The 19,635-nt window shown below is 40.8% G+C and overlaps 1 protein-coding gene across 1 annotated transcript in view; it reads right to left on the bottom strand.

Annotated features, from left to right (window-relative positions):
• Window positions 1-237: 237 nt before the first annotated feature.
• The window catches only part of MAP7D2 (MAP7 domain containing 2), a gene marked incomplete at its 3' end in the record, with an annotated part of 88,445 nt that continues 69,047 nt past the window's right edge, over window positions 238-19,635 (bottom strand). The window contains exons 8-14 of the mRNA XM_015411330.1: window positions 18,480-18,628; window positions 9,745-9,872; window positions 6,136-6,368; window positions 4,555-4,681; window positions 2,599-2,803; window positions 1,546-1,650; window positions 238-291 (exon numbers count right to left, since the gene is read on the bottom strand). Of these exons, the coding sequence (XP_015266816.1) occupies window positions 238-291; window positions 1,546-1,650; window positions 2,599-2,803; window positions 4,555-4,681; window positions 6,136-6,368; window positions 9,745-9,872; window positions 18,480-18,628 (1,001 nt within the window). The remainder of the gene's footprint in view (window positions 292-1,545; window positions 1,651-2,598; window positions 2,804-4,554; window positions 4,682-6,135; window positions 6,369-9,744; window positions 9,873-18,479; window positions 18,629-19,635) is intronic.

The raw sequence follows: 19,635 nt of genomic DNA, 5'->3' as shown, positions 1-19,635 counted from the left end.
CACTGTTAATTTATTTCCTAGTGAAAAGGATTTATTGTATGTTGAACTAGGAAATTCTACAGCCGCAGTCAGTGTTTTTGTTATTGTTGTTAAAAACAAAAACATTGCCACTACTCCACCAATTCCCCCCTCAGGACTTGGGAGAGCCCCACCACCAAGGTGCCAGTACTCAATGCTGGCAATTACCACCACTAAAAAAACCCTGATCCTAATCAAGGAAAAGATTCTGTTACATACCTTTACTTCTGGTGTTTCACTTTTTCTTGTCCTTTTCATTATTTCATCTATTCTCTACAATGCAAACCACAACATAATTTGTATCGCTTATTTACTACCCTTTCAGTGCAACCCACTGAAGTCAATGGCCACAGAATGGCATAATTCTGTTTAGGATTACACTGTTTGTCTTCCAAGTCTAAGAAAATTATTGCCATTGCAGGTCTATAATGTATATACAAGATAAAACATTACTCTCAATACCTTTCATTGAACCTACAAATTTGAAATAAGATCACACAATATTATATGGTAAGGCAAATGTTCTCCATGCCAGTCAGCATGCCAACAGGTCATTCTGTTTGCAGATACCAAAGGGGTGAATCCTGTGACCTGTCAGTGAAAAGCTCTGATGGCTGCAGGTCTTCCTGGATCTTCTTTCCCGTAGCAGTAATTTCCAGTCCCTGGAAAATTTACCCCTGGGGTCATAGGACCTGCATGGAGTAATAGTCACGCAGGTTGCAGTGAGAACGGGGCAAAACTGCCCTTTTCTGCCTCTTGCTCCCTGTCCCCTCCCCACTGCAGCCTCCAAAACTGCACGGTTCCATGTAGGCCCCCAAACCTGGGAATAAACTTTCCTGGGATCAGAAATGGTTGATGGGTGCATGGGCAATTGTGTGGACCTTGCAAAGCCTTGTGCTGGATCTAACCTATTATGTTGCCCTTTTACGTGCAATTTGCCAAGCTCGTGATCAATTCTATTGAACAGCAATATAGCAACTGACCAACAAGGCTCACAATTCTATCTTTAGAAAACATAAAGAGCAAAGTTGTTCTTACATTGCTATTGTTGTAGGATGTACATGCAGATTACGGAGTACAAGCTGTGCTCCTATGCAACAGATTGGATCCTATCATCTCTTCCCCCTACTGAAAAAGGGAGGTTGGGGTCCACTTAGACCACCAAATTGGCTGTGTTGGGTATCATGAGACCTGCATGGACAAAAGCCATGTGAGATGGAGATTACAGTAAGGAGGGAAGGTGGGTGTGACAGACTGAAAAGGCTAGATTGCTTCAACTCAATAGCATTGCATTGGCTACAAACAGTAGTTTTCTCTGTTAACTACATTTGCTCCTAGAACTGCTGGCTCCAAGGTCTTGGATGTAGAGATGAAAAACATTTTTAAAGAGGGTTTGTAGTCAATTCAAGCATGTTGCACTAGAAGCTCACTCTGATCATCTGACTGTTCTTTGTCCAAGAATATTTAGGTATGGCCTTCAGCTGCAAATAGCAAAAGTAACAATACCGGATAGGAACAATTTGTTACCTTCTTTCGCTCCTGTCTTTCTTGCTCTATCTGCTGCATGATTTGTTCCCTTTCCAGACGCAGCTGTTCAGCTGCCTCCCGGGCCTTTGCTTCTGCCGCTTCTTTCTATTCAAAACATGTAACCCAACATATAAGTTATTTTATCCATTCTTAGACAAGTTACCAGCCCTGAGAGATTTAAGTACATTGGATACCCTCCTACCCCAATATTTCTCAAGCCTGATTTCAAACATTCTGCCAACCATGCATGTATTACTGAAAATTTTATTTACAAGGTTATGGGCTCTATGTGTCTGAAACGTTCCAACTCTTCTTTCTATCTAGGTCTGCTGGGTCATAAAGGGAAATAAATGTACCAGAATCACCAGTTTTTAGAATGGTATAGAATTTGTCATGTGATCCAGCAGAACCACAAGAAATTTGAATATTTTCTGTCAGGAACACAGCACTTTCATTGGCAGATGCAGTTTTAGGTGACAGCTACAACAACAACAATGCATGGCTAGTGCATTTCAGAGCATTTGGCAAGCAATTTATCATAGATGCCATTCTGAAAAGCTATAAAATTATATTAAACACACTGATTACATTGCACTTAGGCTTGCATGTATACAGGCTTGCTTTGTATACAGAAGACTCCAGTCGAGTGTTCCCTCTAAGCTGAGTTAGTATGAGCTAGCTCACAGGTTTTTAGCGCCCAGCCCATACATTTTTGTTTTAGCTCAGGAAGGATGGCTCCAGAGCAAACTAATTTCTGCAGTAGCCAAATTGCTCGCTCACAACTTTAAGGCCAGCAGCTCACAAGACTCCACAGCTTAGAGGGAGCATTTCACATTGCTGGGCTGGATGCGCCCAAGACCCTGGAGAGCAAGATGGACAAAGGTCTGACTTAAGGTAAAGCAGCTTCAGAAGTTCACCCAAGAAATAAGCATAGTGAAGAAAAGCACTGCATGGCGATCCCTCTGTTTTGTTTTCTGCAGAAAATATTATGTTTGGATAATAGATTCAGATCTTGAAAAAAGTCACATCCATAGCATGTACAAAAAGCCATACCTGTAACTCAATCATAGCTTGCAATTCCTTTTCTCGTTTTTCTCTTAATATACGTTCTTCTTCAACTCTCCTTCTAGCTTCCTCTTCTGCTTTTCTGGTAGCCTCTTCCTCCTCACGCCTTCTCTCCTCCTCCTTCTTACGGGCCTCTTCCTCCAGCCGGATCTTCTCTTCTTCTGCCTTTCTTTTCTTTTCTTCTCTCTCTAGCCTTTAAAGCCACAGCAATATTTTTAGACTGGCAGAAAGACTACTCTTTGTATTAACTTCAGCATAGTATAAAAATGTATTCTTTTCAATTGAGGATAGGATTACCAATTGCCTGGAGGAAAAAATGTCCTTTTCCTTTAGTAAAGGTTTAATGGGATGTTTTTTACCAGTATTACATAGCCCTTTCCCTCCCCGAATAATATTAATTGTGTATACTCCACAAAAATACACTTTGGCTTACACAGAACAGAGTCATAGGGCAGCACTGTCAAAAAAAACCCTTCTGCTCTTAAAAATATCAGAAATGTGGATATAAATTACCCCATGAATGTCTGGCCACTGAATACCAGATATGAAGAAAATACATCTATTTTACATCAAAAGAAGGTCTGTTGATCAAAGGAAGGAAATGAGAGAAGGCATTCCTTACACGGGAACAGCCTAACATTCCAGATGCAACAGATATGCATCAACCAAAAGTCATTTTGAAACTCCTAGCTCCTCACACCTTCCTGGCCATAAAGCATGACCCAGGTTTTGCAAGATAAAAATGCAAATGCAATTCCAGGGTGATAAAATAATCAGGAAGGATCATTTGATTATCTCTTATATAGCATCAGTGTATCCATGTCAACTGACATCTAATCCAGGTGCATCTTCCATGCATATTCTAGTGCCCCTCTTTTCTGTAGGTTGGCTACACTGTCCTATCACAGCTCAAATACTAAGTTCACAGCAGATCCAGAACTTTACCAATCAGGATCCAACCCCAAAATAACCAATCACAGTTCCAAAATCCGGGTTCGATGCCAGGAAGATCCCGATATTGGGCCAATAGCAACTCTTTACCATTAACACCAAGGTAAATTCAGGTGCATAGGAAAGGCTCCTTGAGTCCTCCTGTCCTGTCCAATCGCCATGAACACGGCAAAATCGAACCCCTCCTCTTCAAGACAGGCAGAGTATGATTCTCTCTCATTATGCTTGCCTTTCCAAATTTAACCTTTCAAGTCCTTCTTCCCAGTTCCCCCCCCCCGTCTTCCACTTCCCATTATAGACCAGTTTATCCTACAACAGCAGCCATTCCCATTGCATCTGAGTTAGGAAGTCCTTTCCCCATGTCTTAAGTCACATTCCTACACAAGCAGGATGAGTAAATTGGTTGATTTTATTTTGTTTCTGTGATATGTCTACTATATCTTTTTTTCTTTTGCTGACTATTTCTTGTCTGTGTCTTGTTAGGGTAATAAAGTTACTTGTTGGTTAAGTGTTCTGTTACCCACTGATTTTTCTTTGTCCAAGATTTACTGTGATAAAATGGGAGTTGTGTATATAACAGACTGAGCTATTCCAATCTTACCTGCAGTCTTGTGTCTCAGTTGCACAGGAACAGGGGACATGACAGACCTGGTACATGGCCTGATTTGAGTAACATTTGCCATCATGCCATGAAATACTTCAGCTGCCCATTTACACAAGTTAGTCATGGACTAAAGGGACAGGCCTGTTAGCAAGCATAATGATGGAGCACTTAGGCCACTTGTATTCTGCAGCTACCCAGCTTCCTTGGGGAAAGTGTCCAAAATTATAGGATCTCGAGAGGTCACAGGCAAGGTGCACCACAGCTTAGATAATCACAGTCATGAAACACACAATGGTTAAAACTCACACCTTTCACAAACTGAAAATCTGATTTGAAGATTATCTTCACAGAAAGATGGTGTAAATATTTTTTCCGGGAAAGAAAGGTACCTTTCACGTTCCTCCTTCTCCTGCCTTTCTTTTTCCTCTTGTTCTTTTTGGAGGCGAGCCTGGCGTCTTTTCTCTGCTAGAATCCTTGTAGCTTCTTCAGCATCAGTAGTTCCTGCTGCAAGTTTCCCTAGTGAAATATTGCTAGGTTTAGAATACTAGCTGGCAGACAGGAAATTTGTTGCCAAACTACATATTTCATGGAAGTATGTATTAATAAGATCCTGACAGTTGCTTCTTCTAGGCAAAGTGAGCAAATCTGAAGCACAGAGAAGGAAATACCTCTCATGCTTCAGTTCACCCCTTTTCAAAGCTGCTTTGTTTAAAAGTCACCATTGTTGGGGTTTTATTACAAGCCTTTGAATGTACTGTGGAGTCTGTGTATAGTTAAGGCTAGAACAGTGAAGCAGCAAGTACAAAGATAGAGACCAAAGTATCCTACATTAATGCATTCTCTCAAATGTTCTATTCAGTTGACATGAACCACACCCAATTTAGCCAGTGGCGGCACTTTGTGCATTTCAAGGAGGAGCAAGAGAAGATAGGCAAAGGGTTCAAGATCCTTTCCAGCACCTTCCTAGATAGCCATTCAAAATAGCTGTATATCAAATAATAAACCTGTCCCTATATAACTAGTTCATCTAGCCATTACAAAGGGAGACTGCAACCAAGAAATCAGAAGGAGACTGAGACTGGAAAGGGCAGCTGTGAAGGAGCTAGAACCCATTCTGAAGTGTTGCTGGCGACCAAGGTCAAGTTAATTCATGCCATCGTATTCCCCATTGTTATGTGTGGATGTGAAAGTTGGACAATGAAGAGAACTGACAGAAAGAAAGCTGAAAGGAGAGTTTTACAGATACTGTGGTCTGCCAAAAAGGCAAATAAGTAGGTTCTAGATCAAATCAAGCCTGAACTCTCCCAAGAAGCTAAAATGACTAAACTGCAGCTATCATACTTTGGTCACATTATGACAAGACGAGAGTCACTAAAAACCCACAATAATGCTAGGAAAAGTTGAAGGCAACAGGAAAAGAGGAAGACCCAAAATAAGATGGATTGACTCAATAAAGGAAGGCATGGCCCTCGGTTTGCAAGATCTGAGCAAGGCTGTTAATGATAGAATGTTCTGGAAGACATTAATTCATAGGGCCGCCATGTCAGAAGCAATTTGACAGCACTTAAGACACACACTACACTTAAAGAGGACAGTAGAAGAAAATGTTCAAAAGTGTATATTTTTATTTAATCTAAAATCCAAATTATCTTCAGTGAACAGGGCATGATGTTGTATTGTGAGAGAGATGATACTTATGGGCCTTTCCAGACAGGAAACCATTCCATAATTTAATGACATCTCAGTGCTAGCCTAGCTAAGGGTTCCATGGTGATATTTCCTATTGGAAACAGTTATAAAAATAATGGTATGAGTTATGTCATTTTTTTTTGTTACTACAAGGATGAAAATTGTATAAGTAATCATTTGAATTAACACATCATAAAGTTAAGAGGAACTGCTTTAAAATTTAAAACCCTCTGCCATGTTAAAGTCACAGTGTCAGAAGTTCCCTCACACATGAAACATACCTTCACTGTTCGAAGAAGGCACACATTTTTCAGCAATGGTTTGGTTTACAGCCTCTTCAGATGGAGAAGCTTGGAATTTTTGGCTAATATTCTCCCTCTGACTGTCTTTATATTTTTCTGCCTTTTTCTTAGGTGTTTCTTGATTAAGATTTGAAATAACACGGTTTTTCACAGGAGAAGCTGGGTATTGTTTAGTAGTTTTCGGAGACTGAGGGTAAGTCTTTGTAATCATCCTAAAAAGAAATCAAATAAAATAAATGAAAAATTACACTAGCTACAGAATAGAGAAAGTATAGTGAATAGTTGACCCCATCCCACCCCCCTTTTTACATCAGTTCCAAAGGGGTAGCTGTGTTAGCCTATTGCACAAATATAAAAAAGACTAACAAAATTTATCCCAGCATGAGCGTTTATGAGCTAAAAGCTTACTTCATCAGAGGAATATTTTATTTCATTTAAAACATGTGTATGCTGCCTTTCTACTCATATAGAGTCTACAAGGCAGCAAACATCAAAACAGCATTTAAAATAAAGTATATCTAAAATAAATAATTCAATAAAAACATATAAACATACATAACACAAATAAGGAAGCAGGGTCAATAACCGTTACTAGGGGTACACCCCCCAAAAAGTCTTCACCTACTGACAGAAGACACTGTTAACGGGAGAAAGATGACTCTCACTGGGGAGGGTTTTTTAAAGTTTTGGCGCCATGACCAAGACAGCCCTTCTCAGATTGCCACCAGTCTAGCCTCAAATAGTAGGAGCATCTGAAGTAGTGACAAGAGAGGTTCATTTGGGAGAAGTTGTCTCTTAAGGTATGCTGGCCCCAAGCAATGTTATGTCTTTAAAGATCAATTCTGGCACCTTGAATTGAGCCTGGAAACAAATTAGAAGCCAGCATAGAGGGAACAAGCCTGAAGTGATATCTTCTTTACGACCCTCTGCAGTCAACCTTCTGGCTAAAGTATTCTGTGCCCATTGTAGCTTCCAGACAGTCTTCAAGGCATCCACACATACAGTGCATCACAATAATCCAGTCTAGATATTACCAGAGCATCCACCACAGTGGCAAGATCTTTCCTGCCCTGGATGGGCCACAGCTGGCTCACCAACTGAAACTAGTAAAAAGCAACCTTGGACAGCAACGCCACCTTTTTATTCAACAGAAGGTCTGGGTCCAGCAGCACCCGCAAGCTATGAACCTGCTCCTTTAGGGGGCAGCAACCCCTTCCAGAACAGGAGCTATCCCAATTTCTAGGCAAAACCTTCCCCCTCCATTAGTAGCACCTCTGTTTCATCAGGATTAAGTTTCAATTTATTAGTCCTCATCCATCCCAAAACTACCTCCAGGCACCTGTTCACAGTTTTCACAGCCTCCCTGGGATCTACCAGAAGAGTGAGATAGAATTGAGTGTGATCCACATATTGGTGGCAACTCAGTCCAGATCTCCAGATGACATCTCCCAGTGGCTTTACACAGATGTTGAAAAGCATGGAGGATAAGATAATAACCTTGTGGGATCCAGCAGGCCAGAGGCCAAGAGGCACAGGAGCAGTCTCCCAGCATCACACTCTGAAACCTATTCAAGGTAGGACCAAAACCACCACAGATCAGTACTTCCCAGCCCCAGCCCCAGCCCCAGAAGACATTCAAAAGGACACCATGATCCTGGCACATGTTATCTACCAGCACGGCCAAGGTTGTTTTGGTTCCATAAACAAGTCTGAAACCAGACCGGAATGGATCCAAACAATCTGCTTCATTCAAGAATCCCTGTGTGGAAAATCTTTTTAGATATTTTTATAACCAAAATCACAAAAGGTGCTTTACCTGTAATCCATCATTCAAGTGTGAAATCCCTGTGTAAATGGCTGGAAAAGATTTAGCTGTTACATAATGAGAGAACTCTGAGGTTCCAGCCTCTCAATGGGGTACAGATAAACAAAATGTAGGATAAATAAGTTTGACAAAGGATAACATTGTTTATCCTACTTTATTACACTTATATCTGTACTCTATGAAAGGCTGGAACCTAGACCTCTCATATTATTATTAATTATGTTTTATTAACCATGTTAATTTAAGGCCCTTACATAGGGACTCTTACCTGAATGATTTACAACAGGTCTCTCTCTGTCATGACTCCTCCTCTCCCTCCCTTTTCTGTGATTGTAGTTTTTAAAAAAAATAATCTCCAAAGAGATACTCTATATCATATGATTCTGATATAGCCCTGGCTCATGAAAGTTTATGCTGGAATAAATTTGGGTGGTCTCAAAGGTGCCATTGAACTTCTGTTTTCTATTACAGTTAAAAAGAGGAGATACAAATATGACATCAAGTTAGGACTGGACTTGTAGGCAATCTATTCTCAGGCAAAGTATGACTGTGACTAAAAAGATCTAGAACTGGGATCATGTGCTGATCAGGAAACCGGCCACTGACACACTGGAAGACAGAAATCAAACAGATTAATGGTAAATCACTTAGAACGTGCTCTCACAAATTTAGATTGCCACAAGCCAATTCTGACTTAATCTAGACTGGCAGATTCCCATTACCTGAAAATACTTAAAGTAGAATTATTTTGTATCAAAAGAAACCCTTTAAATAGTAATGAATGATCAAATATTATTGTGTTAACCCCAAATCCATGCACAAGAACCACTGAGAAGAAGTACTACTTTAAATAATCCTGGCACTTAAACAGGTATGTAAACAATGCCATGAAACCATACACAGCCGAGGATACTAGCATGTCAGATAATAATCATCCTTGTGTGAGAATATGTCCTGATAATTACTGTCCTCAAGTGAAGATACTACTGGAGCTGTTTAAAGAATTATTAAAGGTTTTATGTACTTTGCCTTGGCACATATCTAAACAAGGCAACTGCTTAGTCATTAGTGTTTGCTTCACAATGGCAGCATAGGTCAAATTATTTGGCTTTATCCTATCAACCCATTCCATCCATTTCACAGACACTCTTGCTATTCAGTGGTACCACCTGCCCACATACCTCTAAGTTCAGACACACATACTTTTTTCTTTTAGTCCTCTAGGCCGCATTTATCAGTTTTATCTATTATTTCCACACCTCATTCTTTCTAAAACTTTAGGAAAATACATATCTTCTTTCTACTGATTTTACTATACATTTTGAAACTACTTCAGGATATCCTGTCTGATCACAGCACTTCTTGCATGAAATCTAGCTTTCTTCCATTTGCTTATATGTGTGAGATAGTTGCTCAGTTTTATATAAGTTATTTTTACTGCACTAATTTTTATGTGATGTTACTTTGTAAAATGAACCTTGCTCATTCTTTCCTGGATACTCTATCCAAGAGAGACTATCAACTCTTCGTGTTCCAATATCAGCCTTCTCTCTCATGCCGTGTTATTAAACATAGTCTGTACAGATAAGAGTAGGGAGTCTCTCTCCCTATGGAATTGCCCCTTTCTATATGTTGAAAGCGTTATTCACAGTAAATCCGTTGTTTACGAAAACTGAAGGCTATCAACATTTGAGGATAGGATTCTTTCCTATGTACAGTTCTAATTTATTGAGGATTAATGAAAATTTGCCAGATGTTCTTACTTAGGGGTTGCAGGTGAAGCTGATCTTTTAGACATGGATGCTGGAGAATCAGATCTTCTGAGAGGAGATCCCAACCCAGATGAAGTGCCAGTCGCTGTGGGCCGTTTCTCTTTCTTTTTCTTTTCATTCTTTAAAAAAAAAAAAAAAAGTACAGTTGTTTTTATCTGTTATCTGACCAAAACAATGTTTCAATGACAGATTAATTTAGCAGAGTTTCATGAGCAAAAATATATTGTTTAAATATAACCTTATAGGTGATGATTGCAGCTCATTTTCCCCTTATGCGATCCTCAAAGCTTCGTGCAACTTCATCTAACATACATTGACTAATAGCTGCAATTATAACACTGCAAAATATTCCATGGATAAACACAGCATATCACTAAAATAGTAGCCAAGTCAAGTTCCCATAGTTGGAATTTACTCAGGCTATACTTTTTTTTGTTTAGTGACCAGGATGCAGCTCCACAAATACAAGGATACTTTCAGATTTGCTGTGTGGCAAACTGCTTTTCAAACTGAGGGAAATTTAAAATACAGTCTGAGCCACTGCCATGGGCTCTGTTGTTCATATTCCACTGGAAGCTTAAGTACCACCTTGGATCCAGGGCTAGTGCCTTCAAGAGAACCAAACAAAATCAAAAGCATGAACACAGAGTTTGGACTGTTTGCCCATTTCTACATGGGTGATTTGCTCCAAGTTTTATGCTTGGGAAGCTTTTCCACAGCATTGTGGTACATTCATGCACCTCCTGGAGTTTCTGACCATTCCCAAATGTGCTTTACAAAGTTTTGGGAAAGATCACAACAAGGGCTGAATGACTGCTATGTGGGTAAGTAAATAATACAGTAAGCAAATAAATAAATGGAAACACAAAGTTCAGATTTTTACAGTCCTACCCACACACAGCATGTTTTTAAAAATCAGCAAGAAGAAGGGCTGCACCAATAAAGCCAAGGAACAAAGAAACAAAACAGTGGTGCCGTGGAAATAAATTTGGTCACTGTGTTGTGATCATAGTGAAATATCATATTACTCCTATAGGTTTTCTGGTCTCTAAAATGTTTACATTATTTTGCTAAGTGTATTACATTTTAAAGATATCATAATGCACTTTGTACAAGAGAGAGTGCAAAAGTCAGTACTGGGCTACAATCTCAAAAATGACAGAATGGTTTCGGTCCGATTCCAAGGCAAACCATTCAACATCACAGTAATCCAAGTCTATGCCCAACCACTGATGCAGAAGAGGCTGAAGTGGACCGGTTCTATGAAGACCTACAACACCTCATAGAACTAACACCAAAAAATGATGTCCTCCTCATCATAGGGGACTGGAATGCTAAAGCAGGAAGTCAAAAGGTAACCGGAACAACAGACAAGTTTGGCCTTGGAAAGCAAAATGAAGCAGGGCAAAGGTTAACAGAGTTTTGTCAAGAGAACACACTGGTCAGAGCGAACACCCTTTTCCAACAACCTAAGAGGCGACTCTACACATGGACATCACCAGATGGGCAACACCAAAATCAGATTGACTATATAATTTGCAATCAAAGGTGGAGAAGCTCTATCCAGTCAGTAAAAACAAGACCTGGAGCTGACTGTGGCTCAGATCATGAGCTACTCATTGCAAAAGTCAGACTTAAACTGAAGAAAATTGGGAAAACCACTAGGCCATTCAGGTTTGACCTAGATCGCATCCCTGATGAATATACAGTAGAGGTGAAGAATAGATTCAAGGATCTAGATTTGATAGATAGAGTGCCTGAAGAACTATGGACGGAGGTTCGTGACATTGTACAGGAGGCAGCAATCACCACCATCCCAAAGAAAAAGAAATGCAAGAAAGCAAAGTGGCTTTCTGATGAGGCTTTACAAATAGCAGAGGAAAGAAGGAAAGCGAAAGGCAAAGGCGAAAAGGAAAGATTTACCCAACTGAACGCAGATTTCCAGAGAACAGCAAGGAGAGATAAGGAGGCCTTCCTGAATGAACAATGCAAAGTAATAGAGGAAAACAATAGAATGGGAAGGACTAGAGATCTCTTCAAGAAAATTGGAGAAATCAAGGGAGCGTTCCATGCAAAGCTGGCCATGATAAAGGACAAAAACGGTAGGGACCTAACAGAAGCAGAAGAGATTAGGAAAAGATGGCAAGAATACACAGAAGAACTATACAAGAAAGACCTCGATGTCCTTGACAACCACGACGGTATAATCACTGACCTCGAGCCAGACATCCTGGAATGTGAAGTTAAATGGGCCTTAGAAAGCATTACTAACAACAAAGCTAGTGGAGGTGATGGTATCCCAGCTGAGCTATTCAAAGTCTTAGAAGAGGATGCTGTTAAAGTTCTGCACTCCATTTGCCAGCAAATTTGGAAAACGCAACAGTGGCCACAGGATTGGAAAAGATCAGTATACATTCCAATCCCAAAGAAGGGCAATGCCAAGGAATGTTCAAACTATCGCACAATTGCACTCATATCACACGCTAGCAAGGTCATGCTCAAGATCCTACAAGCTAGGCTTCAACAGTACGTGGATAGAGAACTACCAGAAGTACAAGCTGGGTTTCGAAGAGGTAGAGGAACGAGAGATCATATTGCCAACATTCGCTGGATTATGGAGAAAGCAAGAGAGTACCAGAAAAATATCTACTTCTGCTTCATTGACTATGCTAAAGCCTTTGACTGTGTTGAAAGAGGAGAGCACAAAAGTGGGCTTGAAGCTCAACATCAAAAAAACTAAGATCATGGCATCCGGCCCCATTACTCCTTGGCAAATAGAAGGGCAAGTCATGGAATTAGTGACAGACTTCACGTTCCTGGGATCCCAGATCACCGCAGACTGTGACAGACGCCATGAAATTAAAAGACGCCTGCTCCTTGGGAGGAAAGCGATGGCAAACCTAAACAGCATGATAAAAAGTAGAGACATCACCCTGCCAACAAAAGTCCGCATGGTCAAAGCAATGGTATTCCCAGTAGTCATGTATGGCTGCAAAAGTTGGACTATAAGGAAGGTCGAGCGCCGAAGAATAGATTCTTTTGAACTATGGTGCTGGAGAAGACTCTTGAGAGACCCTTGGACTGCAAGGAGATTGAATCAGTCAATCCTAAAAGAAATCAACCCTGACTGTTCCCTGGAAGGCCAGATAATGAAACTGAAGCTCAAATACTTTGGCCACCAAATGAGAAGGGAGCACTCACTGGAGAAGACCCTGATGCTGAGAAAGATTGAAGGTCAAAGAAGACAGGGACGGCAAAGGATGAGGTGGTTAGACAGTGTCATAGATGCAACGAACATGAAATTGAGCAAACTTCAGAGGATGGCAGAAGACAGGAAGGCCTGGCGTGATCTTGTCCATGGGGTCGCAAAGAGTCGGACTCAACTGTGCGACTGAACAACAGCAACACATGCTCAAGAGCTCTGTCTTTATATTTTTCATAAATACATTTACATAAAACATTTTTAATTTACATATATAACCTTTTAACATCTTTTAGTATTGGGTAATAATTTTTTTGTTTATTTTAATGTTTATATAGACACCCTTGATGAAACGCTGAGCAAAACATGTTGGAGCACACAGAGTGAATAAAATTTATTTCCATGGCAGCACTGTTTTGTTTCTTCATTCCTTTTTTAAAAATCAGCAACTGAAGATCATTATAATCTGTGTTTCATGTTCTCTCAATTCCTTGCTTTCATTTTCTTTTCTTTCTTTTTTCTCTAGCCCCTAAAGTTGTAGACATATAAGTCTCTGTCCCCTTAAGGGAAAGACAGAAACTTTAAAATAAATAAACTTGGGATTCAGAGAATATGATTGACAGATTGTTACATTATTAGGATGATATTCAACTGATAATTTTTTTAAAAAATTAGTGGTGCCTGATAGGGATGGCCACTGCTAGGGGACTGAGGCAGGGGTAGTATGGGGAAACCTTGCTGTGTGGAAGCTCTGTTCCCACTATGCTGTCTCAACAGCTGCATCAACAACAAAGGGGGAACTACGCAAGCCTCTCCCTCTGTGGAAAATGACTTTATATAGACAGTTCTTACGTATCTTACATGCAAGAAGCTACACTCATTTTGAGATTATTTTTTTTTACCTTGCCTTTCCTCTTGCAAAGAGTTCTGAATAGCATACCTGAAGCTTCCAAGTGCTCATTCTCCCATGCTAGCACTGGCATGCTACAACTTAGGAAGCACAACTATATATGATCATTCTCTGTGCTCGTCGGAGAACAACTACATAAGGTGCTGAAAATCCATGATCAGATCTCCTATTCCTTTAACCTTATTAAATAGCAGCTATGAAGGGGTGGGGGTCATTTGGATTTGGACTACAGTACTAGGAAAGAAGTGATTGCCTTGCCCCTCTGCAGTGTGTTCCTGATGGAAACAGCCCCCCCCCCCCGAGTGTTATTGCCATTACTGGGAAAACATATAGACCATAAAGCTGCCTTATACGGAATCAGAGCATTGGTCCATCCAGGCCAGTACTGTCTCCTCAGACTGGCAGCAACTCTCCAGAGTCTCAGGCTTTCACAACACCTACTACCCGATCTTTAACTGGAGATGCTGGTAATTGGACCTGGGACCTTTTGCATGCCAACTAGAGGCTCTTCCATTTAGGCTCTGCCTTGACGTCTCAAGGTCCATGCATCTTTTCAACACCAGGGGAAACAACATCTCTAGAGATGTAACATCCTGATACAAACAATCCTACCCTACTCAGCCCCGTAGCTAGGAGGTTTTCGGGGGGGGGGGGAGCAAAGACAGAGCGTGGGGAACTCAATTATATTACCAACAATTATATTAGTGACTCTCTCACACACCTCTCTTGCTCCCTCCCCCCCACCCTGCAGTTTTGGATCCCGACCTCATCCCCTCAGTAGCCGAGCAAGGCATGGTAGTGTCTGTCCAGGATGAGGAGCTGATTCCCAAGTACAGAGTCCTGCCTGTGCCACTGAGATGCTCTTGGAATTAGGCACTATCGCTTTACTCAGGAGTGAGAAGGGAGCTCCAAGGGCCAGGGCCTCCCCTCAGCATGAGGGCTGCCAGGCTGGGCCCCCACTAGATTAGTCCATGAGGGCTGCTTCCCTTTCCCTCCCTCCTTCCCATCTCCCCCATTCGGGTGACCACCTCTCTCCCTTCCCTCCTGCTCAGCCGCAGTAGCAGCTCCTTCCCCCAGCAGGCAGTCAGGTCTTTCTGCTTTCAGCTGTGGGAGGGAGATGGGCTTTGAGAAGCTGGCTGTGGAAGCAGGAAGACCCAGTGAAGCTGCATGGAGGCTGCCCCTCCGCATCCTCCCAGAGGGGGCTGAGCACATCTGGGGGGGCATGGCCCTCTTCACCCCTGGCTAGCTACGGGCCTGACCCTACTTGAGGCTGTTATTTAGAGATGTTAAAAGAGGTGAAAATTCAGTCCTGGTCCCCCAAAATATCATCTAATGAAACCCTTAAAATACAGAAATAACTGCTCTTTGAACACATCCTCAAAACGGAGCGCTCAAACTTTAAAGGTTTGATTTCGTATTTTTATAAAGAATTACTCTTAATAGACAGCAAAACCCCTATCTCTTACCAACGCCCTTGGTAAGAGGACTGTGGCAAACCCTTAACTCAAGAAGACTGGCTTCAGATTTGGTCTTTTTGCGCCTTGATTTCTAAAATGCTGAATGTTCAAATACAAACTCAAAAACTACTTCTGAGATTGTATATGACACCAAAAAGAATGTATCACATCTCTAATAGGAATTCCCCCTTTTGCTGGAGATCCTGTGGGCAGGAAGGATGCTATATCCAGTGTTGGTGGACATGTAAAATGGCAAGGGGCTTCTGGGAACTGTTTTTGACCCACATTAAAGATATTAGAAATTATGACTTACCACGTCAACCAACATTAATCCTCTTAGACCTCTGGCAAGATGCATCAATCCCCCAAATTTGTAAGGAACTGATTTCAATTTTACTAGCAGCTGCAAAAATGGTCATAGCTGCTAAACAGAAGGACCCTAGCCCACTCAGATTAAATTCATGGTATGTTAAAATCTGGGAATTATACGTGATGGACAAAATTGCAGATAGTGCGGGGTTGACTAGTAATACTGGTAATCATATTAGTATAATGCATAAGTGGCTTCCACTTTTTGGAAGCATCTTTGTCACCCAACTCAATAGCATGATCCCAAATTCCTCAAAGTTTTTATGAAATTGACAATCATTTGTAACATTTTGTATAGTTCTATATTCAACTTGGAAGACTTTATTACTACAATGTTAATCTATGATGTTGTCATTATATGTTACCTTTAGATTTTTAAATAGCTGTAACATCCCTTTTTATTATTGCCAATTATTGTTCAAGATCGATGTTGTTTTAATTGTTTGTTGTTTACTATAAGTTGTAATGGTGGTTACTATTTGAAAATTTAATAAAAATTATTTTTTAAAAAAAGAAATAACTGCTGCTGTCTCTGTGTTCTGTACCTTACAAGCTTGTGACTTTCCTTTTAATGGTAACATTAAAAATAATGGAACAAATAAGGACTGTAAGAAGACTTGGGAAGAAACAAAACCAGAAACTAATGGTGCTGCTAGCAGTGCCTTCAACACTACTTTTATGCAAACTTAATCTCTGGAACTTTAAGGATGAGCATTTTTCATCCTAACTGATGTCTTCCACAAAACAGGAGAGTTATGCAGGAATGACTATACAGCCAAGCAGTACTTAGTAGTTCCTTTTATTCTGTGGGGGGGAGCGAACTGCCTAATTGTTATTAGCAGCAGTTGTAACTACACTGGGATATGAGAAAGTGTAGCCATAATAAATGCTGTTTTCATACTGTTTATGGGGAAAGCATAGCACTATCATAGGTTGCGGTCACACGTGTAAGATAAAGTGTGGGGGGGAAGCGAGGCTATTTCCTCTGGAGGAATTTGACCCGCAGTTGTGCAATCACACAGTTCTTGGAAGCTGCGGGCACAGCCCGCCACTGCATGATCAGACGCAACCACAGGTGAGTTGGTGGGGTTTTTTTGCTGTTTGTTTCCAATGCGCTTAAACAAAGAATCAATGAATTCCACCTCCACACTGAGGGCTCTCTATGGAGTTTGTGATGATGCGCATACTGAGAAGGGGGAGGGAAACAACAGCACAGAGTTGGGATGGCCTGAGCAGACCATCCCAACACCATGAGAGCACACTGGAGCAATCAGACAGGGGAAAGTCTGTCCGTGGACCGTCGCAACCCATTTACTACCAGATTTTCCCTGGTGTCTTTTAACTCCACCTCTGCAGCAGAGCAAAACGGGTTGCCGACGGCTGTGGGGCACTTCCCAGATGTTGTTGTATGATCACGCCCTTTAAATCTGCCCAGCATTCGCGCCTATGGCAGGTCTAATTGTGCATATGATCGCAGCCGTACATAAACGTCTGTCTCCAGTACTAGACGATATCTGGTGTAACTCCTGTCAACCAGTGATAACTTTATTTAAGAGAATACACATGAGTAATGGGGGGGGGAGTTCTGTTGCTGCTTCTATTCTATTACTTTGAAACTTTCTATGCTGCCTGCACCTTGATTAACTTAGCCACAGTTCCCCCAGGGCCTATGGAATGTAGCCTTCCATGGATTCAAATTCCACTGGAGTAGTTGAGTTAGTCAAATATAGCAAAGACTGCAGAAGCATCCCATGGTACTCTAAACACTAACAACTTTATTGTTGCAAACACTTTGTTGGGTGTGAGTCCCCTTGGCCATTTGCAGTGAAGTGAATCAACAGGCAGCAGGGTTGTTGCTGCTGTTCTTTAATAGAGAGAGAACAGACAGAAAAATAACTGTGAACACTAGGTTAAAAGGCCTTGTTTATGTCACTTTTATAACAAAACCAAAAGAGCAATCTGTTGGTCTTTAAAGTGCCACAGGATTCTTCTTGTGGAAGCAGTCTATGACCTAATGTGGGGAATAGCATTTCCCCATCTCATCATTTTTCAGCTCCATGAGAAGCTGCAAAACACAAGAAAACGTGGAGAAAACAAGCCTGGCAATATGCTTAAAACATACCTCACTTGGCATTAAAAGATTGTATCCTGTTCCTTAAATTTTCTTTAAATGCATAGGAGATATGACAGGTAAACATGCTCAAAATTCACATGCAACATTTACTTGTTAAGCACAAGCTCTTTTTGTGCTGAGTTAGGAAATTTTGGAACAGTTATTATTTATTATTTATCAAACCCCCAGGGTGGTGCACATCATAATCAATGTGAACAGTTAAAAACAATGGATAAATTAATAATTGTTAAAACAAATAACAACAGACTAGAACATACAGCATACAGTCAAATCCTGCACACTGATAACACTATCTCTGCTTTTCTCTCATCGTTATAAATCCTGGGAGAAAGCATGCTGTAACATTTAAAAGACAATGTACTCTGTGAAACTTAAAGGAGATAAAATATTCTTATGCAGCATGGCTGTTGATAGTAAGACACACTTCTACTGGTACTCTCTTCCTAGTTCTCAAAACCTTCTGGGGGGGAAAGTTTTTATTCCAGAAATAGCAATTCAGCCTCACTGAAAGTTCTGGTAAGAAAAGGAATTAACTGTGTGTGTGTGTGAGTGAGTGAGAGAGTCACCTTCTTCTTGAGATACAGAACACTCATCCACCATAAAAATACAGAAAACAGAGCATCTACATTAGACCTCAGAAAGTTCCAAACCTACCTGTGAACTCTCAGCAGCAGATGCCCCCTTCATTGCATCAGATGTGGAAGCAGAAGATGCCTTCTTTCTCTCCAAGCTTCGGGTGGGGGATGGCTTGTAAGGAGATTTAAGAGGGCTAGCTGGTGCTACACGAGGACAGATATGGAATACTAAAGAGTTATAGAACAATAGCAAGAGCAATAGGGAACACAGACAAAAGAAGTGAGGAAAAAAGAGGGGGGGAAGCACATCACAGTCCATTCAAATGAATTATTGTGCCAAGTTGTCTGCATTTTCACAGTGACATATTGACCCCCAAATGCCTTTACTAAAATTACAAATATTAAATATTTGAGTTTTGAAGTGTGGGTTGTACTTCAGCAGGTTTTTTAAATGAGATCAGTCTTAATACAAATTTAAAATGGTGTTCTTTTGAGAAACATCAGTGGCTTAGATTAATTTCTCCTTACCACTTTAGATGTCTCAATTGTATTCTTTGCCCATAGCATTCAGTCCTAAAACTGGATATGTACTGATATTACCAGCTTTACAAATAACCTCAAATTAGAGCAGTTCACTGCCTATATGCACCACTTAGCTTAGCTATTCGTAACTATGTACAAATTATTACTAAAGCACTTATACAGGTAATATTCAGGGCCAAGGCTCATGAGGAGCTCTTTCTTTCTTTCTTTCTTTCTTTCTTTCTTTCTTTCTTTCTTTCTTTCTTTCTTTCTTTCTTTCTTTCTTTCTTTCTTTCTTTCTTTTTCACATATTATAAACATAAAATTAAACTCTGCCAAAAAGAAAGGCATGGTTCAGCCATAAGGGCCAACTATGGTTTGCCACAATGCAAACAAGCCTCAGGAACCCTTGGGCTCAGGGTGGTTCCGTCTGCACTCATAAACTAGCACCTAATTAGTTACTTCAGTATTTTGCAGCAAAGTGCAATTTGCCTTTATATCCACTGGCAAACTGTGTCTCTATCTTTATACTACTTTGGAATCCTGGTTTTCAGGGAAAGCCAGTTCTGGTGTCCTGGCAAACTGTGGTTGGCTACAGACTCACAGACAACTATTTAGCTGGCCACACATGAAGGGAGGAAAGAAGGCACTGGTGATAATGCAAGGTTGAAAATCCCCCAGGCTTTGCCTACCCTTATAGCTGAACCAAGTTT

The sequence above is a fragment of the Gekko japonicus genome, unplaced genomic scaffold (genome assembly GCF_001447785.1).
Source record: "Gekko japonicus isolate JY-2015 unplaced genomic scaffold, Gekko_japonicus_V1.1 scaffold2326, whole genome shotgun sequence".
Lineage (NCBI taxonomy): Eukaryota > Metazoa > Chordata > Lepidosauria > Squamata > Gekkonidae > Gekko > Gekko japonicus.
Note: the sequence above shows the minus strand (reverse complement) of the source record. Positions and strands in the feature narration are given on the sequence as shown.